The 21,304-nt window shown below is 40.7% G+C and overlaps 1 protein-coding gene across 5 annotated transcripts in view; it reads left to right on the forward strand.

Annotated features, from left to right (window-relative positions):
- Positions 1–20,912, forward strand: part of LOC149312283 (caveolin-1) — a 37,395-nt gene extending 16,483 nt beyond the window's left edge. For all 5 annotated transcript variants that reach the window (XM_089524326.1, XM_089524329.1, XM_089524327.1 and 2 more), the window contains exon 3: positions 16,156–20,912. In XM_089524326.1, the coding sequence (XP_089380452.1) occupies positions 16,156–16,497 (342 nt within the window). In that variant the 3' untranslated portion in view covers positions 16,498–20,912. The remainder of the gene's footprint in view (positions 1–16,155) is intronic.
- Positions 20,913–21,304: the final 392 nt, after the last annotated feature.

The raw sequence follows: 21,304 nt of genomic DNA on the forward strand, positions 1-21,304 counted from the left end.
TCAGTGAATACTGGTATGGATGCAGCCTACTGACCATTGCTTTTCGGTATCCACAGCTGCTTTATGCCTGCCTGTTAAATGGGTGGGGCAGAGAAAAAGGAACCCTTGTATGTGTTCTCTCCAGCAACTCCTACTCACAGTGGGGCATAATTTACTGCATAACCTTTTCCTGTGTTTTAGTTTTGCCTTGTTTTGTTGAAAACTAGAGCTGCAATCCTATGACTATTTACTTCATTTAAATCAGTGTTGTTGACTTTGCAGTAAGCACAACTAGTTTAGACTCAGACTATAAAGTCTTTACAAATCTGTTTTCATGGTCAAAAACATCAAGTCATTCCACATGTGCAGTGTAATTATTGTAAGCATCCAGTTAAGCAGCTCTTTCAGCAGTGTGGAATTTAACTTTCATCAGGATTAAGCATATTCCAGATTCTTGGACTGGAGATTAACAAAACTCCTGTTTATCACTAGATACATTGACATCTGTGAGAATGGTATTATTTACACATCCCTGCTGATCTGGAATTTCACTTTATGTATTTTGTAAGAAGGTGAAGATGACCAAACTTGGACTGGAGGCTCAAACTGAATGTACATTTTGTATGTGCATAATAATAATAATAATAATAATAATAATAATAATAATAATCTGTTTCAACTAGCACTTTAAGGCTGTGTGAGCTCATAAGCGGTTATCTGGTTTGAAGAGCAACTGAGCTTAATTCAGAGTGAACTGTGTAGAGGGCGTACTTTTGTACTGTTTGGTGTGCCCCAACCCTTTTAGTGTTCTTTATTGCTATGGAGTGTGGTTTTCTCTTATTTGTGGTTGAAGGAGGACTGACCCTGAGATGAACGGTAAGATGGTTCCCTAGGTAAAACTGATTTTATCTCTCTTTTCTTTTTTGATAAAATTACCAGCTTGGTAGATGAAGGGAATACTGTGGATGTTTTCAGTAAAGCCTTTGGCAAGGTCCCCCAAGATATTCTTGTAGACAAGCTAGTAAAAGACGGCCTTAAAATGGTACTGTTAGGTGGATTTGTAATTGGCTGACCAGCCTAACCCAAAGGGTGCTCACCAATGGCTCCTCTTCATCCTGGAGAGAAATGACTAGCAGGGTGTTAACTACTGGGGTATTAGCTACTGGGATATTAGCTAAGTTGGTGTCATTTGCAAATTTCATAAACATGCCCTTTTTCCTTCATCTAAGGAGTTTATCACACAGTGACAATTGGAAGTGAAAACAGGGTTTATCCCATGAAAATCGCACATTTACGATTAAGATTTTCACACGACATCGTAAATAAAGTACCAGTATCCCGGGAATATCCATTATCCCAGGAATATCCTGTGAAAAACACAATTGTGATAAAGATTTTTACACAACGTCATGATTAAGAGCAATTAAAGCACCATTAACCCAGGAATAAACAGGCAATAAACAGTAACAAATCATTCAAGGGAAAATCCAGTGAATGATTTATTGCTGTTTATTGTCTGGTTATTCCCTGATTATTCCTGGGATAATGACCACTGTGTGTGAAAATCTTAGTTACGATTTAATAGTAATTGCACGATTTTCATGGGATAAAACCCCATTTAAATTTCCAATTTTCATCCATATGATAAACTCTCACTTCTCTCCAGGGCCTGAAGGTTTGAAAAGCAAGCTGTGAACAATCTATTAGTTTGCAAAATGCTTTGTTACTGTTATGTTCTTGAAAAGATATTAATTCTTGACTGATGGCTGTGAGTGAAGAGATTGTTGTCTGGACTGTTGTATTCTGGTGGCTTGCCTCTGACCCAGCCTGCTCTAAGCTGGTACTAGCTCCAATCATCCTTTTCATCATTGGCCATTGTGGCTGTAGAGCAGGGAGTGTCTTGGGACTAAGGGTTGGACAAGGATGAGCAATGGATCAGGCTCTCATACATGTCTTGTGTATAGTTTTGAGCCAAAATAGATATAGCATGAAGATACGTATAATAATAAAATTGTAAAATAATAATTAATAAAAGCTGAAGCAAGTGGCACCAGAAAGAGTGGATACTTAATTCCTTCTGTATTGTCCATTTTCTCTGCTATACCTGGAATCCTGTACACATGCCAGCAAACCTAATGAGTTTACTTTGAGTAGACATGCATAGGATAACTCTGTTAATCAGGTGCCTTGAAACTTGGTATAATAACATGGGATACAAATCTATGAAATAATAATATAAGAATACAAACATAGCTCAGATTGTTTTTCCACCCAGGGAGATCCAAATGTTTGTTTGTGAGGTTAAGCAATATATACATATGTTTGAAATCCTATTGAGGAAGGGAAACACATACAGTAATAGTGTGTTGGAGTAGAAAAATGCCTGGCAAGGAAAGAGTTTAAAAAAAACTCTTTTGCATCGCTCACCATTTCTTCATTCCCATCTCCCATCAATGAATGCGCTTAACTTCCAAAGTTTGGAAAGGTTACAATTTGGACTACAGATCCTCTGATGGCATGGGAGCTATAGTCCCCAAATGGAACTTTTCCAAACTGTGTCATAGATCTAGGGCATGTCTTGCCATTGTGTTCCCACTTCATGGCACACATGGTTCCCATCTGAAAAGTGCTTTGGGGGATAGATTGTGTGTTTCAGAATACTCCCACATAAATATCTCAAGCAATTTAGTAGAATCTGGATGTAGCTTTGGAACGTCAGCTTTCAGACCATCTTGAGCTGTGCCATGGAACATTTTTGATCTCCACAAACGTGAATCCACAAAGTTGGCTAAGCTGTTAAGGAAACAGAGGCTGAGATTATCATTTCTTCATTGTGCCAGTTTTACTCTATTATTACACACTGATGCAAAAGTCCAGATTTTCTCCTAGCTTGGGCTTTGAGAATTATTCCTCCAAGAATTATACCAGAAACTCTGTTTGTTCTGATTAAAGACTTGTTCTGTTTATGCTTTCTTTTGTTGTTGGTTTTTTCCCCCAGCATAATGGAATCCTTATGCCCTGGATTCCACTTCAGTGCCAGTGCCCATGAGTCATAGCTTCACTGGAAAATGTTTGCTTGCTGTAGTGACAAGCTAACTATGTACAAATCGTGTGCATATGAGTCAAAATAACAGTTCATTGGGCAGGGCCAATGGCTCATCTAGGCAGTCCCTGCAAGTGTTTTTGTTGGCATGCACCACCCATCATATGCTACACATGACCTCTGCCCAAAGGCAATATGTGCCAGTTCTTTCTTTAATATATTATACCAGAAGCACTGAAAGTGAGTGTACAATTCACTAACACATCTGTTTTTTTTCATTTCATCATGATATCCATTTCCAGCCTCTGCAACAAAAGCCTGGAAAGCAAGTCTGCAATGATTTGTTAACAGTGTCAAAACACCTGTAGCCACGTCTAGTGAAAGTAATATCACCTTCCTGTGTTTAGTTAGGGCTATTCTAATACATTATGATTAGACTGGTAGCTGAACCTTCTTTTTACATTGGCTGTATTATAAGTTCCTTCACTACATTTCAAGGCAGCATGCCACGTCAGGGGGTGGAGGACAGAGTTGTGTGTGTATTTCAAGAGAGAAAAAAGGTCAGAATGGTTTAGAAGGAACTTCAGGGTATGGTTGCCAACCCTTTTTTATATTTTGATGATTTGAAAGAAGATGGACCAAACTTGTAAACTGGTTGTGGAGGCAGCTATAAAATGAGGAAGAATAAGCAGGAGTGCTGGGCTTGGAGTAGCTGTAAATATTCATGTGTAGGATATTTGTGTGAAAAATGCTAATTTGTGCCGAATAGATTTTTCAGTACATATGCAGGCAGTCCAGAGAAAAGGTATCTTGTCTTATTATTTTTGTGCAACATGGCTTATACCAGGGGTAGGCAACCTGCGGCCCGCGGGCCAGATGCGGCCCGGCAAGGCCTTGGGACCGGCCCCAGCCTGGTCCTGCCACCGATTGCCACCGGGGCCTTTGGGGGCAATTGTCTATAGAAGCCTCAGAAACATGCATTTATATTAACATTTTTTAAAAAAATCAGCAAATTTTTTCACGTGTCCTCCATTTTTTTAAAAAAAGTGTCTTCCATTTGAAAATGTTGTCCTACATTTGTCCTGGTTTATTTATATATTTAATTTTTTTTTAATTATTTAATTATTTATTTATTGGCTTCGGCCCCCCAGTTGTCTGAGGGACAGCAACCCGGCCCCCGGCTCAAAAAGGTTGCCTACCCCTGGCTTATACTGTTAGCAGGTGGGCTGGCAGTGAGCATATGCTGCTCCTGCTCTTTAGAGTGTGTTTGATGGAACATAGCCTTGTTTTCATATTCCCTGCCACATACATACCAAAAATGTGGAGAGAGATTGTGCTCCTTGCCCTGTCTACCAATACCTCATGTCTCTTGAACCCACCATGAGTACAGTGGAAGGAGAAAACATTTTATATTTATTTATTTATTTATTTATTTATTTATTTATTTATTTATTAAAAAAGGAGAAAACATTTTTAATATGCATACAGTTCCCTGTGGGTCAGCTTTCAAATATGCTCAAGAATCCCACAAAGTCAGAGTTCCTGATGGCATGGATGGATGTACACAAATAGGTTGGGAGCAAAGCAGTAGGCAAAATCCAGCTCTCCTTTCATCTATTCTTTCAGTGAGTGGAAAGGAGCATGAAAAGAGGATCTTGTGAAGAAAAACAATGCAAATATTATATACATGTAAGAAGAGCTTGGACAAAATACTTTTTGGACCATAACTCTTAAGCTTTAAAGTGGTGACCCAAAAGAGTAACTTTTCCAGCTGTACATGTAGGGTGCATATGCACAATGTGGGAACCACAAAAAGTTGATGCATACAGTTTGCATCCATCTGCACATACAGTGTGTTAATCATCACATTTGAATATGCATAGGACAAGGATAGTGGGTGTGTTCCCTGGCATGCATGGCTCTCTCCATGAGTTGCACCTGCATTCTCTGTTAGCTGACCTTCATTCCATTCCAGTTCATGGATGTTTTATGACTAAAAACAGGTATGCCATAGAAGGGTATAGAAAATCAGAGCTGGCTGAAAGGTTCTGGGCAGAATTTGGTGGTTTGAACCAGGTTGGTTTCAACCATAGTTTAAACACTGATGTAAACCAAATTACTTTTTTCATACTTCTGGATTTTTAAATTAATTATTCATTCTTTAAAAAGAAGTCTAGCTATTATTGCTATTCCAGCCTTCTTACAGGTTCAACAGTGACTGTTCGAATTTACAGTAAACATTTTAACTTTAACAGTTTATTGGCAGTTGTTCATTGTTAGACCAGTGTCCAGTGTCAGTTGCTCCTTTTTAACCACTTTATTTCATAGTACAAGTAATTCTGTTAACAAATCTTTAACGTAAGTTCAACCAAAACAACTTGCTTTAAAAGAGCATCTTTTTAATAGAACAATTATTATTTAAGCTAGTGGCCATAACATCTGAACTGCATTCACTGCTTAATTTTCTGACCTAACCCTATATTGGTGTAGTCCTGTACATTAATGCAAAATAATATAAACAACAACAATAATAATACACACAAAAATGAGTTTGGAGGTTTTTTTAAAAAAAGAAAATGGATTGGGTACCTCGCCCCCCCCCCCCCCCCAAATCCTGGTTCTGGAAGTTGTGACATAAAAAAAAGTTACTTTCCCACATTCTGACTGAAACAATGTATGAACTGAATGAAGTGCCTCTCAGATCCAACATAATGTTGTGCTCAGACTTTGCCAATGCATAGTTGAAACCAAAGATTATAGTTTCATAGTTGATTGCCACATGGTTTGTCTGATGTCACAGAAGCAATGATAAGGATCCCAAGTTGAAAGTATCAGGGCATTAATGCCAAAAACAATGCAAATTGGCCTTCTATATCTAATAATATATTTCTGTTAACAGCATTCAACTCTGAACTTTGCTTGAGAGAAGGCCAAATTCATCCTGGATATAGAGTTCATTGGTTTGGGAAGAATTACATGAGGGATGAGTACAGTCCACAGTTTTGTTTATATCTGGCACATTTGCTTAGTTTTCAGCCAAGTGGTGACTGATAAGTTCAGTTCCTCAAATAGGAAAAGGAAAAGATTCCATCGCAGCTAAAGGTGAAAGTGCTGCATTCTTTAATCGGTCTGGCTCTCCAGGGAATATGTAAGCAAGGATTTTTAAAGGACAGTTAATGGAGCTGAAGATTCAAACATATACTGTCTTATGATAAAAGTGCAAATTGGTGGCAGCAGACTGCTTTAAGTCAGATGATGCACGTACTTCTATGATTGAAAGAAGATCTTTATTAGCAAAAGGAAATCAAAGTGAAAGAGCTCTTTGACAACTATCTCTCTGAATCAAGCATAAGTGGCTGTAGCATGCAGGATTAACTGTTTAGTGCACAACAGGGAACCTCTTCCTCTGGTGCCGTTATTAGAGGGCAATTGTGGAGCTTGGAAGCGTTACTTTTGGGGGACTAGAGACTGATCTGCACTACAGAAATAATGCAGTTTGACAACAGTTTATCTCCTATAGTTCCATCCTATGGAATTCTGGGATTTGTCATTTGTTGTGGCACCAGCTCTCTCTGATAGAGAATAATAATAATAATAAAAATATTTTTTTTATTTGTATACCGCTATTCCAATACAGATCACAGCGGTTTCCAACATTCAAAGTTCACAAAACAATAGTTACAACAATATCCCAACAAAGTGCAAACCCACCCTCCATACAAACAAAACCCGGCATGAACAACCAAAGACTATACAAAACTACAACAAAATAAAACCATAAAAAACCATACTATAGCTGGGTTAACAATATACATCATCGAGGGGGATTAGAATAACGTTGGTGCTCATGGGGGGGACACAATCCATGAGCATACAATTCCCACACACCGACAATGTAACAAAGCTGCAACAGAGTAAGACTACTATCCAAGTCATTCCTCTGCTACAGACGCAGCTAATAGGATCCTGTCCCGTACAGCCATGCGCAATTGCGCAGGTGTGCCGCTGTGAGTCCGTTGGCGGCAGGTCCTGGGTGAGTGCGCAGCTGCGCAGATGGAATCCACACCCAGGGAGCCGCTCCGGCAACAGCAGCAAACAAACACAGTCCCTCGGGGCCTTAGAGGGGGCAGGACGAGGAGGTTCCCCAGAAAGCTGGTTTTATGGCGTGCCGCTGCCACCGACACGCCTCTCCCCGGCTTCCCCCAGGTGTTCCTGGTCTCCCTCGGTCCTGGCAGCGCCGCTGTGAGTCCGTTGGCGGCAGGTCCTGGGTAAGTGCGCAGCTGCGCAGATGGAATTCTCACCCAGGGAGCCGCACCAGCAACAGTGGCAAACAAACGCAGTCCCTTGGGGCCTTTGGGGGGCAGGACCAAATCAGCTAGAAGGCTAAATGTTTCACCAAACTACAAATCCCAGAATTCCATAGCATTGATCCATGCAGTATCAAACTACATTTCTGCAGTACAGATTAGATCTACATCTCTCAAAATTCCCCAGCCCAGAGTTATCCCCCAAAAGTAACCCCCCCCCCCATGCTGTGAATAAGGAAAGGTTTTGATGGCATCCATGTGAGTTCCTGACTCACTGCTTCCCAGCAAGAAAGTAGAAAAATTGTTCTGTCTCATCTGCAATGACAGATTTTAGCAATGGGGTTAACAAGGTAGGACTTGCGGGCCCATTGAGACTACACAATTATAGCACTGTTATTCCACTTTAAATTGTCATGGTTCTGTCCTATGAAATCATGGGATTGGCAGATTAGGAAGGGACATTTAGAATTCTGAACCAGAAAGCTAGTGGCTCAACAAGTGCCAAACCTCAGTATTTCATAAGATGGAACCATGGAATAATAGTACTGTGACTGTGTAATGTGAATGAGCCCTTGATCAATGACAGTCACCAGAAAAGTTTTGCGTGTGACATATTCTTGAAAAATATGTACCCGCAGTATATGGCTTAGTACTATGGCTTAGTACTGAGCTTTTGTGTCCTGTGATTTTTGTGCATGGAGAAACATGTGGCCCTCCAAGTATGGTTGGACCACATCTCCCATTAGCCCAGTTATAAAGGATAATGAGAGTTGCTGGTGCCCTGGTGGTGCAGTGGTTAAATGCCTGTACTGCAGCCATTCACTCAAGACCACAAGGTTGCGAGTTCAAGACCAGCAAAAGGGCCCAAGCTCGACTCAGGCTTGCATCCTTCTGAGGTCGCTAAAATGAGTACCCAGACTGTTGGGGGCAAATTAGCTTACTTGCTAATTAGCTTACTTGCTGTTCACCGCTATGATCTTTGGAATAGCGGTATATAAATAAAACAAATTATTATTATTATTATTGCTGTCTAGTAACATCTGGAAGGCAGCACAGGTTGCACAGGTCAGATTTAGTATAGAATCTTAATTTGACAAAATAATTAACATTATCCGGGGGGGGGGGGGGGTTATATCTGGAGAGAGGAACTGGATCATGGACACAAAGCAACCCAAAATTATCCCACTCCCATTCAGGATATCTTTTAATTGGATCAGGAAAACAAACCTGCTATCAGGAGTCACCAGGCTTAGCACAATTGCTTAGCAGCATTCTGGTGTGGACTACTACTTCCAGGATTCTTCAGCAAGTATAAATATTAGCCAAGCTTGCTGAGAGATTCTAGGAGTCAAAGTCCAAAGAAATACTGTATATACTTGAATATAAGTTGACTTCATGTATAAGTCAAGGGCAGGTTTTGGCACCAGAATTATGGATTTTGATATGACCCATGGATAAGTCGAGGGTAAAACTTAGCAGCATGTAACAAAGGATATAAAGGCTGGAGTAAAGGACAATGATGCTAAAGATCTTTAAAAGTTTTGACAGGCACAACTATTTGTGCTCGTCCTAAAGGCTGGATTGATGAGATAGTAGAGGGGGTTGATGCTTATTTTAGGTGCTCCGAGAAGAGATTAAGCTCTCACCTTTCACCAGGGCATGGTTCCTTTTTGATAAGAATTAAAGTACAGTACTTACATTGACCCGTTAATAAGTCGACCCAGGTTTTTTGGGTCAGGTTTTTTTGGTTGTTGTTGTTTATAGACTTATACATGAGTATATGCAATAAATTTTCCTGGCTATAATTTCTAGACTTATGTGCCTGCTCAGTGTACTGAGCTACTAGAATGACAACTGGGAGTATCTTCCTGTTAGCAAAGTATTATCAGAACATGTATTAGACTCACATACCAGGCTGGCTACTATGCCCTCCTCTAGAGAAAGGACTTGCAGAAGGCTTTCTGTTTGGGCTGAGACTTGCTTGAATGGTAAGGTCTTCCTAGTGTTTGTTCTCAGCTCTGACTTTGCCATCAGCTCTCACTTTCTGGATTCCCTCCTGACAGCTGCTTCTGAATCAGTCCTGACCGTTACATACCCATTTCAAAGTTGTAGTAATAGTTCTTGTTATTGTTGCTGTCATTATTCAGATTAGATTTTGGTGATGTTCCTTTTGTGGACATCCTTGGACCAATGTTACTTTTTGGACTATTTTGTCTGGGGGATTCTGGGAAAAGTGCCCCAGAAAAGTTACATGTACGTGTGCAGATTTTGATTCAAACAGCTTCCCTGTCTTGTTTATTCAGAAGTGAAACCTGTGGTGATGGCTCCATTCTTCAGGGCCAGCCTGAGCATCTAGACTTCTTCTAAAGCCTCAAAAATATTTAAAAATGAAATGGAAAATGCTGTGTGTGAGAATTTTATATGGTGACTTACAGTGTGCCATGTAAATTGCATTTCTAAATTAGTGGAGCACACAGTTGTTGGGACACATGAATCTGCTAGACCTCTGCTAGAGCTCTGACCATGTTGCCATGGTAGATGTTTCTGCCCCAGATCATTCCCATACTACACTTTATCTCTTGCAACAATGTGTGTACTGACGTATTATGATTTTCCCCTCCAAGAACAGTGCTTCTTTGATAAGTTGGAGAGAATATCCGGAAATCTGTTGGTTACATGTATATTTCCAAAGGAAGTGGGAAAGCACTGTTAAAAAAAAAGTTTGATAGTTCCAGTACTTTCTCTGAAATGCCTTCATAGCGTTTGCCAATTCAGTCAGGGTGGTTTTCTTATTTAAAGCCAGTTTACAAGTATCTCAAAATATTTGTTAATTGCCCTATAATTATGATATAGAACCTAAGGATAAATGCCACTGTCACAATTCCTTTTTCTGAAAATTAACGCAGCTGCCACAGTAAACCAGTTGCTTCGTATTCCAAGTTTGACTGTCACCTTCCTCCCTACCACTCGGCTTCCCCTGAACAAGACTTCTATGACTCATAGCTGCGGTCATGTTATGGACAACACATATTTGCTCCAAGTGAATTGTTTCAAAAGGAAACTGAGCTCTATGGGAACAGGAGTGTGATAAAATCTTTTCTCTATTGTGATAATCTTATCTGTACAATTTGGGTCATTAAGCATGCAAGGACGCCCATTATGTGCTCTTGAACATGACAGGTTTTTGTGATTTACAAAAACAGCCACCACTGTGCACTCGCTGTCCTTTTCAGCAATGAAATATTTAAAACATATACACACAAAGCAGTCATTTAAAGGTGATGGATATAAACTTATAGCAGAGGGTATTGACTTACAAACAGTAAAAATTAATTTATTAATGATCTCAGACTGTAAGCAGGAATCCTTTATATAGTTTCCCACTCTGGGAGAAAGATGGCATATAAATGAAATAAATCAAATAAAAATAAGTAAAAAGTAGTTTTCGCCTGCACTGCTGCCTATGAAGCAGAGTTTAATAATCATATCTGAGGGACTGGACAAAACTAAAGTCTATTGTATTAGCTCCAGTGCACATGACCTAGAACTTTGAAATTCTGCGTTCCACATCATGTGGAGAATCTCCACACATAGAAGAGCTTATGTTAGTCATACTGTCATTCCTTTACATGGGGAGACCTACAATACAAGTATCATTTTCTAATACAATCTACTCAAGTATCATTTTCTACTACAGTCTCTTTCCCAATATACAAAAGGTCCCCTTGGGCTGAATCCAAACTGCAGAAATCATCCAATTTGATACCACTTTAACTGCTATAACTCAGTGTTATGGAATTCTGTGAATTTTAATTTGTTGTGGCACCAAAGCTGTCTGGCAAAGAAGGCTGAATGTCTCACAAAACTACCATTTACAGAATTCCATAACACTGAGTCATGCCTGTTACAGTGATATCAAACTGGATTATTTCTGCAGTGTGGATGCAGCCTTAGTTTGGAAGCTTAGGCCCTCTTCAGACCAGCCATTAAGGCTGGCTTGGGAGTGGAGTCAGAGCACTGCATCCAGATGACACATGCCCCACCTCTGCCCCCAGGGCGTCATGATGCCGCATGCCACTCCACTCGGTGTGCAATGTTATAGCACTCCTCTGGCACTGTATCCATACGATGCAGCGCCAAAGGAGCACCACCAAGCTGCAGCAACACAGCTATGCCACCCTTTCCAAGGCGCAAAAAAGAGCTCCAGGGCCAGAATACTTCATGAGCAGCCCAAAGTATTCTGGCCAGTGTAGACCCACCCACACTCAGTGTATATCTTGTTGTTGTGTGCCTCCAAATCATTTCTGACTTATCACAACCCTAAGGTGAACCTATTACAGGGTTTTCCTGTTAACATTTCTTCAGAGAAGGTTTGCCTTTGCCTTCCTCTGAGGCTTGAGAGAGTGTGACTTGTCCAAGCTCAACCAATGAGTTTCCATGGCTGAGTGAGGACTCGAAACCTGGTCCCCAGATTTGTAGTTCAGTGCTCAAACCACTATACAATACTGACTCTCCAGTCAGTTCATGTCTATTCATATGTATATTGGGAGGCGAAATCCTTTTTATTTAAACAGGCATTTAATGATTATTTGGTAGTAGAGACCCTTTTTTTGGAGGGGGGGCTACTGTATTTTTAACCCTCAACTGCTGCAGAAACACATGCTACTTTGTGACAGATGTGCTTTATTTGCCATCACATTCCTCCCAACTACTGAAAATCAGCTGAAAATAAAGTTTCAGTGCAGTCAAAAGGGGTGAAAATAGAGATAAATAAAACTGAGTAGGGGGAAGCGGTGGTGGTTGTGTGCCTCTATATCATTTTTGACTTATGGAACCCTAAGGTTGAACTTACCATAGGGTTTTCTTGGCAAGTTTCTTCAGAGGGTGTTTGCCGTTGCCATCCTCTGAGGCTGAGAGATTGTGGCTTGCCCAAGGGTCACCCCATGGGTTTTTAATGCTCACACAGGGATTCAAACCCTGCTCTCCAGAGTTCAAGGATGAAAATTATCCCTCATTCCAGCAGGGTTGCCCATCTCTTCCTCAAATAATATTAAGGGGCTCGACCAGACAGGCAGCTCCGTGCCGCCCATCTTTGCCCCAAGTCAGTGCTGCAACACTGACACGCTGCCAAAAAGAAGCTGCCTAGAGCGGCTTCTTTTTTGCGGTGCTGCAAATGGGAAAGGGTGCCACCAGCGACGTCTGGATGCTGTGCGGCATTTACATCATCATGGCAGCCCCCATGTGGATGGGAGGCCACCATGATGTTGCCACCATTATGAACTAGGGTTCAGGAGTGTGCGGTTGCTGCTCACTCCTGAACCCTAATTTGGGCCCGAGGATGGCATTTTCCACCCATCTGTCCCGGGCCTAAGTCTCCTTGCAAAAGAACTCTTGGAGTTCTTAAATTTGCTTCTGAAAACTTCTATCTGTTTGATTTTCTTGTGGATAGTGTCCATTTTGTGATACAGTCCTAAACAGTTTTTTGACTCGATTCAATGGCCAGACAATCTGCCTGAAGCCAAGTATTGTCAAATTCATCAAGAAAGGACTGCTTTTGCTTGGAAAATGAGCCATTTAGCTTTTGGTTTAACTTGTACCTTTTAAAGTAATCAAGGTGTTTTATGAGGCAGCATGCTACATGAAAATATTCATCATCTTTTATACAGAATCTGAAAATATAAACTGTTCAGCAGCATTTGTAACCTGTCAGTGGAAATAAGTCACTGGAGTATATTTTTCTTTTGATGTTCATCACAGAAAAACAGTTATTCCTGCCAGCTGAGTAATATGTTCTCTACACTGAGGTTTAAAAACTTCCAAAACTTTAATTTCCATATTTCTTGTTCATATTGAACTTGGACGGTAGTAAACCCTTGCAGGTGTAAAGCTATGAGGTGACCCAAATCCCTGCTTTTCTCTACATGTTTCAATATGCACAGGTTTCTGTGATAAGCCTGCAATTCCAGTTCCATTTACCCCCAGTAAAGTCCCACTTGTATTTGAGTAGACATAGGCCATAGGAAGCTGCCTTGTGCCAAGTTGTATGTTGTCTAAGGATGAATCTGCACTGCAGAAATAAAGCAGTTTAATAATGGCATCCAGCAGCCAGGAGCAGCCATTGAGAAGGCTCTCACTCGTGTCCTCACCAGAGTAGCCTGTAATGGTGGTGGGACCGAGAGAAAGCCTTCTCCCGAAGATCTTAGGCCTCTAGAAGGTTCGTTTGGGGAGATATGGTCTCTCAAATAGTCTGGGCCTAAACTGTGTAGGCTTTATAGGTCATGATCAGCACTTTTAATTGTGCTCAGAAACAAACCAGTGAAGCTGTTTCAGTAGAGGAGTTAAATGCTCCCTATAACTGACCCCAGTCAGCATTCTTGCTGCGGCGTTTTCCACCTGCTGAAATTTCCAAAATATCTCACAAATCTACAAACCCCAGAATTCCATACAAGTGAGCCATGGTAATTAAAGCAATGAAAAACTGCAACATTTCTGCAGTTCAGATTCATCCTAAGTGGATGGTTCTGCTGGATTTCAAACTGGCATCTTTCCCAGTCCTATCTTCAGAAACCAGGAATTGAATCAGAGACCAGCATGAAAAGCACCTATGTCTGAGCTGTAGTCTTTCCCCGTGGCAGCAAATGGTTGACCTACTCAAGTCAGGGAGATACTGCTAGCTATTGAGATGTTTCTCATCCACCATAACCATTTGGTCTACACAAATTCATTTGTATGAAATAGAAAAACATTGACTTATTATTATTATTATTATTATTATTATTATTATTTCTATCTCACCTTTTTCCCAGATTGAGACACAAAGCAGCTTACAATGATTTTTTTTATTGTTAAAAATACTCAAGATACAAAAGTTAAAATACAATTAACAATCAGAAAAAAATTAAAATCGGGTAAAAACATATATCAGTGAAAGGCATACATACACAAATGTGGACATCTTGACTCTTTTTGGATAACAGTTAAGGTCATAATAATAGGTTTTATAAAAGAATACATTTTTAGTCCATATTATCTCATCTGTTTTCAAAGTGGGCATGTGGGAAGGTTAATTGTTTTTCATATTCATTAAACCTTTTGCATTATGTAATATTCTGAAGAAATAATTACTATTGTGCTAATAATGAAATGTTGTTTTTCAAATTTGTGATTATTGTTATTTGCTGTCAAGTTGATTTTGACTTATGATGAGAGACCTCCAGGACTGCTGGTCATCAGCTGCCCTGCTTGAGTCCCCAGTAGCTGGTTGAGTGCCTTCCAACCTGAGAGTCTTGTCTCCTGCCAACTAAATTTGTTATTATTGTATTTCTTCTGTTAGACACGGGATGGAGTGCTTGAAGGGTTTTCTGCCCCCTCTGCCAAGTAACATGGCTCTTATTGGGCACTTTTTATCTTAACCATGGCAGTTTAGATGGGAGCAGGTGCCATTTTGCTATCCCACTAAAGATGGCAAAATTTAGTAAACCAACTTCAAGCCTCTGTGATCCATTGCATACCTTCAAGGGCAAGGGGTTCGAAACTGTGGCAGGTCTGGGGGACACTTTTATAGCCCCCTGGGACCTCCCGAGGGTGACATGGAACCAACCCCCCAAAAAGGTGAAGAAGAAAGAAACAAAAAATATCAGAAATGGCAGAAGCCCACTACTGGTTTTGAAAAATGTGTCCTTCCTCCTATTTAAAAGGTGAATTTTCACTGGCAGGGCCTGGAAGGTAAGGCAGTTCACACTTCTTCTCTTTTTGGGGCCAGATAAAGGTCAGTCCAAGGAGTCTGGAAAGACTGAAGCCTGCAGAAACAACCTTAAGGGGTGCATGTGGACCAAGAGCCACACATTGACCCTCTCTATTCTAGAGAGTTCCCCAGCTCTTGGGCAACTTTTCAAGGGGCATTAGGAAATGGGCAGAACACCCTCAGTGTGAGCTCTGAACGAATGCACAGCCCTTGGGAGCCAAGCTTCTTGTATTTTCTTTTCACTGTGGACCTGACATACCTCCTATGTTTGGTTATTTTGGCTCCAGTGAATATCCTGTGCAGTGGATTATATCAAAGACATGTTCATGTGATGTGTGGCTGAGCTATTTTGTCTCAACATGTTTCTGTTCATTTTCTTGTGGAAATGTTATGACTGCCTCCTGGATATCTTGGCTTTTGACAATCAAGTTATGAAAGACGTACTTCCTTGGATAAATTTTTGCCATTCGTTGGCTAGAAATAAAGCCTCAACCCCTGGAATATAAAGAAATGGGATTTCTTCTTAATAGTCGAACACTGCAAACTTACAAGCAAAGTACTGTCCTTCAGTTTGAAAAGGAAAGAAGGAAAGGCTTGGTAGTTTATGAGAGCACACACTAGTTACCCCCACAGTAAAATAGAAGAGTCCTTAGATGGATGTATAATTTCAAACACCTCCATTAACAGTATCTGATTGTGACCCTCCAGATCCTGTTGGACTACCATTCTCATCAGACCTAAGCAGGGTAGCTTGTGCTCAAATCTTGTGGAAGTTGCAGTCCAGGGACGTGACGTGACATGCCATAGACTGGCTGTGAACACAACTGGTCCTAGCATTAGGAGCGATGCCACTGCTTTGCTCCTTCAGGTTTTTTCCATTGTCCTGCCACCAGAACTTCCCTTCCAGTATTTGTTTTCAGGCTTGAACTTTGTCTTGGTCAGAGCGATGAAGTAGCATGGCAATAGAGTGGGTGGTTAGAGTTGCAATTATTGCTGTTTTCTGATTGGTGCCATGAAAATGGGTAGGCAGGATTATCAGTGTTGGATCTAATTCTGACTTTTATATTGCCTTTTGACTGCAGATTGACTTTGAAGATGTGATTGCTGAACCCGAGGGAACCCACAGTTTTGATGGAGTCTGGAAAGCTAGCTTCACCACCTTCACTGTGACAAAATACTGGTTTTATCGCTTATTGTCGGCAATCTTTGGCATTCCCATGGCTCTCATCTGGGGCATTTACTTTGCCATATTGTCATTCCTCCACATCTGGGCGGTAGTGCCCTGCATCAGGAGCTACCTGATTGAGATCCAGTGCATTGGCCGAGTTTATTCTATCTGCATCCACACCTTCTGTGATCCACTCTACGAGGCTATCGGCAAAATGTTCAGCTCTATCAGAGCTACAGTACGGAAGGAAGTGTAAATGATGTTTCAAGGAACCTGAAGACTCTCAAGGCTGTCAATGGTTATCTGTATCCAGCAGCATCAGTTATTGAAGCAATCAACCTGAATTCAGCCAAAGAAATCACAAATTTCCTTAATCCTTCCTGAATTTTATATTATTCAATGTTTTCAGGAGTGAGAGCAATCTGTATTTTTAAAGAAGAAAACCCCAAATTTAAATGGCTGCTTTTCCATTCCTATCTGCCCATTGATTTGCTGACCCTTTAACAAACTGACTCATTGTTCTGCTTACCCCTTCTGTTCATTTGTTGCAATTTAAATTCACAACAATATAATAAAGAACTGCAAAAAAAAATGCTTTCCAGCACTACTGTAACACTGCTCTTCATTTTACTGTGAGCAAAAAGGGTCTAAAGCTGTTAACAGCATAATGAACATGACAAGCTGGCAGATTTTAAAAGAATGTTCTTTTTTCAGATGTATTGTCAGTCAACTGTCGCTCTGTACTGTAGTGAGCTATATCTAACAGCTATGAGGAGAGAGGGAGAAAGAGATCTAAGTAAATAACTAATATATATGCTCAGTGGAGAGAGAAAAAGAGAGAAAATCAAATGCCTTTGGGAAGACAGCACCTTCAGACACCTGCCTGTCCACAGAAATCTACTGCCGTTTGTTTTCTCTGTCCTGTTTTATTGTCCCTCCTAAGAGATTATTTGCAAGGGTTTTTTTGTATATCACTCAAAGGAACCACCTTACTGCGTTAAAAAAAAAACTGAATCATTCATCTAATCCAGTATCATGAACTTCTGATTGGTTGATCTAGTATCTGTATGCTGAGTGTCCTCCACCAGAATCGGAGATGTCACACTAGCTTCTTTGCTGAACTCTGGATCCTACAGATTTTGATATTCAAGATCAGAATTGAGGTCAGAATGTATTTTCTACAACAGCACTTCTATCAACAATGCCCGCAATGACACATCCCTTACTGTGCAGTGGTCTGTCCCTAAGGTAATATTGAAGAGACAATCAACTTGTTTAATGTGAAGTCGAAGGCTAATCAACTTGTCATGTGTTCACAGAGGTTTCAGAGTGGATAAGCAAATGTTAGTCCCTGTGGAGGGACTAATATTCTTTGCAAAATGATTCTCAATGTTTATTCAACTAATGCATAGTCATGCCAACTATGAACTGGGTTTGTAACAGTGGTGTGGTTGTTTTGCACCAAGGGCCAGCTTTGCACTCCTTTGTCCACCCAGATCAGCATGCTGCTAGCACATCCATGCTTTGCTTACTTCACACTATTTCACCACCACTTACTTCGCCACAAAAGTGATTTCAACAACACTACATTGTGATTCACTTCCACCTCTCTCCCCTCCTAAACTGAGCTGTACCCATGAATCAAGACGATTTCATGAAGGTAATCTGAGGCCCAGTACAGACGGGCCATTTGCGCTGATACAGCGCAGCACTCATATGTGCCGAGCCCTAATATCAGCACCATCACATAAGGCTGCAGCCTTGTCCACATGGGGCACAGCCTCGTGACGTAAGGGTCCCGAGCACCCAAATGCTTCTGGGCAGAAGAGGTGTTATAGGGCTGAGTTGCAGCCTTTATGACGGCGCAAAAAAGGAGCCGCCTAGAGCAGCTCCTTTTGGATGGTGCGTCTGGGCTGCAGCATGAGGATGCTGCAGCACAGACACGGAGCTTACAGGGGCGGCTTCTAGCTGCCCGTCTACTGCCCCTGGGTGAAGCTAACTGGAAAAATACAGAAACAAAGCATTTCCAAATTCTTTTTCTTCATACTGTGACCTGCTTGGTGGTTTTGCCATTACCACAATCTAACCATGGTGAGAAAACATCTCTGTTGGTTTTGCATGAACCTGTTTGTTACTTTTTTAAAAAATAGCAGTGAGGCTACAGTTTGCTGGGATGCACTTCTTTCTGAATTCAAACTGAGGAATTTTAAGGCTCAAGCTTATTCTGGTTGAGAGACAATCTCAGTGAGGGCTTGTTTAGATTCTTAGCACAAAGCCTGCAGTGGCTTCCAGATAGAGCAGTAGGTGTTAAGGATAATACTCAGCATAGTTTGTTACACTATGTAATTGCTTTAGCTCCTTTCTTTTATCTTTACATTCATAGTATACTTACAGTGCAGTAAGCAATATTACCCAGAAGCAGTGGGTCTGGGGGCTGGTTTCCCCCACCTGGCTATACCATGGCTTCCCATGCTGTTGCACTGTGAAAATGTAGTAACAAACCATACCAGCAGATTTCAGCAACAAAGTGAAAATGGCATTAACCCATGCAGGAAATGCTTGTTTTAATGGATATTTTTCTGGTTGCTTCTTGAAAAGAAGTGTAGTGAATTCAGGATGATTAGGGCTGACCCAAGGTACTTTACTGCCTGAAGTGGAATCCAAACAGTCCCTTCTCCCTTACCAGCCTTGCCAGTGCCAGGCAAGGTTTGTATTCCTGAAACTCTCCATTCCTGCTTTCATATGTGTTTCTGACCCCCCTTCCCAACGCTGTGAAGCAGACCACATTTCCCTGCTGCCTGACAGGGCCAGCCCTGAAGGGGACATACTCCGTAAGAATGCATGAGATTATAGCTTTTAGTTCACCAGTACTGCCCAGCTTGTGACTTGGAACCATCCTATATTGTTAAAGTCTTTATCTGTTTTCCTTTGTTAAATTCATCGCCACCATTTCCCACAAGATGTTTCCATAAATTTCCATGGCAATTGTGGTTAAACTGGTTAGGACAACAGGCAATTGCCCTGATCTCAGGTGCTGTCCACAGGGCATTCCTATCACACATCAACCCACTGTTTTATTTTTAAAAGGGCCGCCTTTGTGTCCATTTAATAAATAGCATGAGAATTGCACTGCGGCATATCTAAATATGTTTCCCTCATATTTCCCCCTTATTGGTCTGTGATCATGACCAAGACATCTATTCACATTTTTGTGACAAGAAAATAGTAATGTTTTACTTCTTGAAAGATGCAATTCTTCCTCCAACCAAAACATTTATTGCCGTATTTGGCATACAATAAGGAATGTGCCAGTTTCATCACTGGCAAGAAATGCATAATCCCTATTCCATGCCACACACAATTTTACATCTTTTTAAAAAAGCTATTTTTTAAGGATCTTTTTCTTACTACCAAGAAATCTTGCCCATTTTTACTTGATCAAGGGAATGCTCGTTAACTCTTATATCTTTCAAATTCTAGCACTGCATTCACACTATTTCCACCAGTAGCAGCATCATATCATTTCATTTACGTTTTATCCATCAACAGCTTGTGGCGTGGGTGGAGTATGTACATACAACTCCCCGTATTTTGGAGCAGGGCACACACACACACATGTCAAGCCATGAACTCTGCCACTGCCACATTTGTTATTCTATTCTCATTGGCAGAACACATGTCTTTCATACTAAATGCCCCAGGTTTAATCCCCAGCATCTTTAGGCAGCCTGTGCGAGACTGGACAGCCAATACCAGTCAGTGTCAAACATAGTGAGCTAGATGGACCAGTAGTCTCACTCAGTATAAGGTAGCTCTATGTTCCTAATCTTGTACCCCGCCCCCAGCAAAGCAATTATCCTCCATCCTTCAACTTTATGTAGTGCAAGCCAGATCAACACTGGTGCAGAATCTCAATTTGTTCTTCAAAAATGGAAATACAGTCATCCCTCCTAGTTTGCAGACTTCCTGTTCGCGGTCTTGACCATTGCTGCTGGAAAGTTTTATAAAAGCACATGCTCTGTAACAAGCTGTTTCCATGTAGTTGCACACCTTTTATATTGTCAAGAATATGTTTGGTTTCCACAGAAATCACATCAAGCTGTCAGAGAAAATACAGTAAGATGATGCCTACATGATTGGTATTACTAAGAGTGCAAGTCACTACTGAAGATAATAACAAATTAATTTCCAGGCATTTTGACACATGTGCTCTGTAGTAAATGACCTACAGAGTTCAGTGGTCTAATTTATGAGGATGTTTCCTTTATTTTTGGCACATAAATTACAAATTAGTCACTATTTCTCAATCTCAATCTCTCTTTCTCTCTCTCTCTGTTTTTGCATTTTAAAAACAAACACTGGTCTGGCTATATAGTTTTACCTTTTTACTATGTACATAAGTGAGAGTGTACTATTAGATATATATTTTGAGTACTGCAACACATCTTTGGTGAGAATGTAAACAAGATAGATTATATCTTTACCTAAGGAAAATCACTTTTGAAATCTATTGCATAAAACTGTATATCCAGAAAGAGTTCCCAAATGCAAATAAATTGCTGATCCAGGATATTTACAAAGCTATTGTATGCTTACATGATGTTAAACACTTTTTTTATTCTGCATGTTCAACAACCAAAGCTACAATCTGCACAATAAAAGCTGTTTTAATAGAAATCCCTACATGAATACTTCATTTTTCTTAAAAGATCTAATTGAACGAGTGTAATAAATGATCTATTATAAGGGAAGGGCAGTCCAGTCCATTGAAGCCTCCATCTTGCCATGTCAGTCTTGCCCTTTGACTGGCAGCTGTTTAATTTGTTGTTGATGATGATGTGTGCCTTTAAGTTGTTTCTGACTTATGACCATCCTAAGACAACCCTACGAAAGGGTTTTCATGGTAAGATTTGTTCACAAGGTTTTGCCTTTGCTTTCCTCTGAGGCTGAGAGAGTGTGACTTGCCCAAGATCATCCAGTGGGCTTTCATGACTGAATGGTGATTCAGATCCTGCTCTCCAGAGTCCTAGTCCAACACTGAAACTACTATACCATGTTGGTTG

This window comes from Sceloporus occidentalis, unplaced genomic scaffold (assembly GCF_023333645.1).
Source record: "Sceloporus occidentalis isolate IW3139 unplaced genomic scaffold, rSceOcc1.0.p SCAF_5, whole genome shotgun sequence".
NCBI classification, from domain to species: domain Eukaryota; kingdom Metazoa; phylum Chordata; class Lepidosauria; order Squamata; family Phrynosomatidae; genus Sceloporus; species Sceloporus occidentalis.